The sequence below is a fragment of the Pinus tabuliformis genome, chromosome 6 (genome assembly GCF_031772625.1).
Source record: "Pinus tabuliformis cultivar Carrire ecotype Pingquan chromosome 6, CPIR1, whole genome shotgun sequence".
In the NCBI taxonomy this organism is placed as follows: Eukaryota; Viridiplantae; Streptophyta; class Pinopsida; order Pinales; family Pinaceae; genus Pinus; species Pinus tabuliformis.
In genome coordinates this window covers 1,699,925,422-1,699,930,281 of record NC_142292.1, presented here as the reverse complement: position 1 = coordinate 1,699,930,281, position 4,860 = coordinate 1,699,925,422, and the positions used below count along the sequence as shown (strand labels likewise).

At 37.7% G+C, this 4,860-nt stretch overlaps 1 protein-coding gene across 1 annotated transcript; it reads left to right on the top strand.

Moving 5' to 3' along the window:
- Window positions 1–1,834: 1,834 nt before the first annotated feature.
- On the top strand, window positions 1,835–2,737 carry LOC149265527 (uncharacterized). Its single transcript, XM_089404523.1, has one exon. It carries the CDS (start codon window positions 1,835–1,837, stop codon window positions 2,735–2,737), a length of 903 nt encoding a protein of 300 aa, XP_089260649.1.
- The last annotated feature ends 2,123 nt before the right edge of the window (window positions 2,738–4,860 follow it).

Here is a 4,860-nt window from a genome sequence, read left to right as displayed (position 1 = left end):
AAGCCAATATCTCAGAATGTAAGCTTTTGTGATTCATAATGTTTATAATAAGCGATTTTAGATAAATCACATTTATGTTTTGTAGATCTAACATGTTTTGAACCAGAAAATGTGGTTTATCATCAAGATCCAAATAAAAAAAACTGATCCAAAAATGTAAATAAATAATACAAAGATGCAATGATTAATTCTAATAGATATAATTAAATAATAATATTTCAATCTTTAAAAATTAAATTAAAATAACATCTAATATATTAAATAATTAAATAAAAAATATCTCAAAATAATAAAAATAAACCTAAAACAAAAATATATATATAGATAAAAGTGATATATATATAGATATATATATGAAAGACCCTATATAGATAAATGTCATATATATATATATATATAATAGGAAAACAATAAATATATAAAAAAGATGAGTAATTCTATATAAGAGTTTAAAAATTAATCAAATAATGAGGATAATATAAAAATAACAGTTAGAATTAAGAGATAAAAGAATGTATTAAAATATTAATATGCATATAATAAAATTAGTTGTTTTTGGCCTTTGTAGGCTTGACATTAGATGATGAGTTTCAAATTGGACAATGTAGGAGCAACCTAAGGACAACTTGTTTGGAGGGTTGTAGTGGCTTGCTTCAACCCTTAAGTGTAGAGGACAAAAGGGCAGATTTGTATTTGTTAGTGGGAAGGTGGTTTGGAGCCTCAACGGTTGAGCTTTGGAGGAGCTAAAGAGCAGCCAAGAGGGTTAGTTATCAAGCCCTAGTTTAGTGATTGATAGTGGGTTGGATCAATGATAAGTAGGCAGCCTCCAAAGCCCTCAGACCTGTCATCTTCGGAGTAGCAGAGAAGGCAAGGAGTGGGCAGCGTTGAATTCCCTAAGTGCTGGTGTCTTTAAAGGAGTAAAGAGAAACTAGAGGGCAGATTGTGTTGGGCCAAAGTTCAGTGACCTAAAGGAGCAGTGATCATTAATAGTGGCAAAGTGTTGAGTTATATAAGGGGAGTTAAAGGACTCACCATATGTGTTCAAGGTATGTGGACTAAAAGGACTGTGGATGCTCACCAACAAAAGTAGATCAATTGTACTTTGTTCAGGGTATATTTGTCATCATAGTTGTTGATACCAAGCCCTATTCATTGTCTTATATCAAGGCTAATTATAAGGGCCATGATCTCTGGTATGGGAGTCCTAAGATTTTTGTATTAAATTTTTGTAATGTAGCAAGTGTTGGGTTAAAAATCTTGTATTGTTTACTGGTTGATTCACTGTTGTGTATTTTCCGTTATGCAAAGTAGAAGTGTTGTGGCATTTGAGTGTGTTTGTGATTATGATTTTAGACTCAAACTATATTCTTGAGTGCCATGGAAAAATCAACATGGTATTATAGCTACTTTGAAGGGCCAGTGAATCAGAGTGTGCACAACATACAACTCAAGAGGGAGTTGTTTCATTTGTTGTTGAAGGAATAATAGCAACGGAAAGTTTTTGGTTGGCTTGCGATATGAGGATAGGTTGGATGGGTTGTCTAACTATAGTATGTGGAAGGAAAGGATCAAGTTGGTCTTGATGGTGAACAAGATATACCAGTTTTTCGACAAGAAGATCAAGAAACCAACTGACCCTAAGGAATTGGAAGTGTATGAGGAGTTGGATACTAAGGAGAAGTTGATCATCCTAGATGGTGTCAAAAATCATTTGATACCTCATTTGTCACGGAAGAGCTCTAACCATGATATGTGGAAAGCTCTTCAGGATCTATTCTAGAACAAGAATGAGAACTGCCTTTTGGTATTGAAGGATAACTTGAAGAGCTTCAATATGTTGGATGATGAAGCAGTGGCGTCATATTTGACGAGATTGTCTCTAGTTCAAGATGAGTTTGTTGCCATCGGTGAGATTGTTACAAATTCTGAGATGATGAGGATTTCTTTGAAAGGGTTTACCAAGGAATGGAATCCCTTCATCAAAGGGATCGTCATTCAAGAGAAGTTACCAGACTGGAACAAATTGTGGGATGGCTTCATTCAGGAGGAAATGCAAGACGAGGACCTTCACCAGAAGAATAATTCTTTTGAAGAAAACACGGCTCTTTCTGGGAGGATGAAGGGAAATCCAAAGAAATACTTGAGTAATATGAAGTGTTTGAGTTGTGGTGAATATGGTCATTATTTGAAAAAGTTTTCAAAGAAGAAGAAAGGAGACAATGAGAAGAAGAAGGGGAAGGAAATAGAAAGTGTCACTACTTATTCTAAGATAGATGACCTCTCGAGAAGGTTGGAGGTCGAATATTTTTCCCTAGTGTCTCATTTCTCTGAGAGTATTGTTGATGGAACTGCATGGTACGTGGATAGTGGTGCATCAAAGCATATGACAGGTTCGCGTGATGTGTTTGAGACTCTTACTGAATGGGACTCCAAGTTACACATTATGGTTGGTGACAAGACTCAGAAAGAGATCAGAGGATTTGATGTCCTGCCATTCAGGATGGAGTCAGGTCGGATGTTGCAAGTTCAGGATGTACTATTTATACCAGAGCTAAGATACAATGTGTACTTTGTCCCAGTGATCGAGCAAAAGGGGTTTGACATGATTTTCCAGGATGGGAAAGCGAGACTCAGGACCAAAGGCTCTAACTCAGTAGGAGTTGTCATTGGAGTTAAGGATCATGGGCTATATCGACAGACGAGTAATCCTATAGATCATGAGAAGAAGCAGGTGTAGGTTCTTAAGGCTCAGAGGGGGCCAAGTTCTAACGGGATTATGCAGGTTCAGAGGGAGAATATGTAGCCCAAGAAGGGTGTGTAGTCAGCAGGAAGTAAGGAGACTTCTACAGCTGGTAAAAAGGAATTATGGGATGGCATGAAGGCATATCAAGAAAGGAAGAAGAAAGAGGCTTCTCGTGGTAGAGTCACTTCCAAGAAGAGTGTGGTTCATTCTACCGGGTATGTTGTAGTGGTGAACATCAGGAGTTGGGCTAGTGTCACTAGTAGTGATGATGATGACGAGCTACTTCCAAGTGGTGGAAGTACCTTCCTCGCTAAGAGGGAGTGTTGATTTATGTAGCTTGGGGGGTAATCCACAACCCTGTGTACTGGGTTTGTGTGAGTTGGCACCATAAAAGGGCTTTGTGGGAAAAGTACCCAAGCAGTCGGTTTTGCACCCAAAGTTGTGGGTGTGAAACCAAGCATGGTTTGACCATAGTTGCATGTGTGGCACCCTTGATGGAGCAAGGGGCAACTAAGGCAACCATGGAAGAATTTATCAATAGAGAGAAAATAATTTTGATTTGTATGAGGTGGGCTAATTACAATATTTTCAAGTCATCTAGTCTTGAAGGTGCCCTTTAGAGGGCTAGACATTGCACCCAAAGAAGCATATAAATATAAGGAAGGTGAACTCATTTGATCACTCAACAAAAGTGAAATAATATAAGGATAAGGACATATGTGTTAGCCACAACCTATACAGGAGCCTTTTCCAAGTGAAGAGAAGGTCAAATTTATCATCTTTTTTATGCTTTTAACAAGGCCGAGTTCGGGTAGTTTTTTGGTTTTGTTTGAAGGCAGTTATAAGCTTGTTTGGTTGGTGTAATTATGTTTATGTTGTTTCTTTTGGAGGTAGGTAAAAGCCGCTATAGAATTTGTTTAGGAGGGACAAAATGCCTATTTTGGAGGGCATAAAATCCAGGATTGTAGGTGGAGTGAGGTTGAGTATCCTCAAAGAACAATGCTAAAGATTTAGTGGGAAGAAGTGGGAATTACGCTGGGTTTGAGGTCCAATATTTCGCTGAGGAAACCCTAGACACAAAGGTCTATAATTAAGGTTGAAATATCAGTTAAAGTGATGTACATGTCGTGGAATATTAAGGATAGAAGTTGATGTCCAAAGGTATGATGTTTGTCCTCCCAAGATTTATGCTTTTCTAGGTGATGAGGTCCAAATTGGACAATGTAGGAGTAACCTAAGAACAACTTGTTTGGAGGACTGTAGCATCTTTCTTCAAGCCCTAAGTTCAGAGGACAAAGTGGCATATTTGTCTTTATTAGTGGGAAGGTGGTTTGGATCCGTAAGCGTTGATCTTTGGAGGAGCTAAAGGGAAACCAAGAGGGTCAGTTATCAAGCCCTAATTCAGTGATTGACAATGGGTTCGATTAGTGATAAGTGGCCATCCTCTAAATCCCTAAGACTTGTCATCTTTGGAGCAACAGAGAAGGCAAGGAGTGGGCAACATTGAAGTCCCTAAGTGCTAGTGTCTTTGAAGGAGTAAAGAGAAGCTAGAGGGTAGATTGTGTTTGGCCAAAGTTCAATGACCTAAAGGAGCAGTGATCATTGATAGTGGTAAATTGTTGAGCTACAAAAGGGAAGGAAAATAACTCGCTATATGTGTCCAAGGTAAGTGAACTTAGAGGAATTTGGATGCACACCAAAAAAACTAGGTAATTTGTACTTTTTGGATTTAAGACATCTGTGGTTTATATCTTTTAACTTAGTAACTAGAGATCCCACAGAAAAAACCATTTTCCGTCAACATTTCAAATCCCAACAGGGATCCATGATGACTTCTTGAATGTTGATAGTAGAAGAGCTTAAATGAGGGTTTTAAATAGTTTTGAGGTGAGTATATTTAAATGGGATGGATGTTGGCTTGTTTTAATCAATGACGTCTAGAGGGGTAATCAATGAAACATGACACACACACACACACACATATATAACTTCAACACTGGAATGGATGTTCAACAACAAGTGTGTAGGATTCTAAACTTCCAAAGAAACTCTCTTCCCACAAACTATTTGGGCAATCAAGGAAGAAATTATCTTGGGATAAAGTTCTAAAATAAATC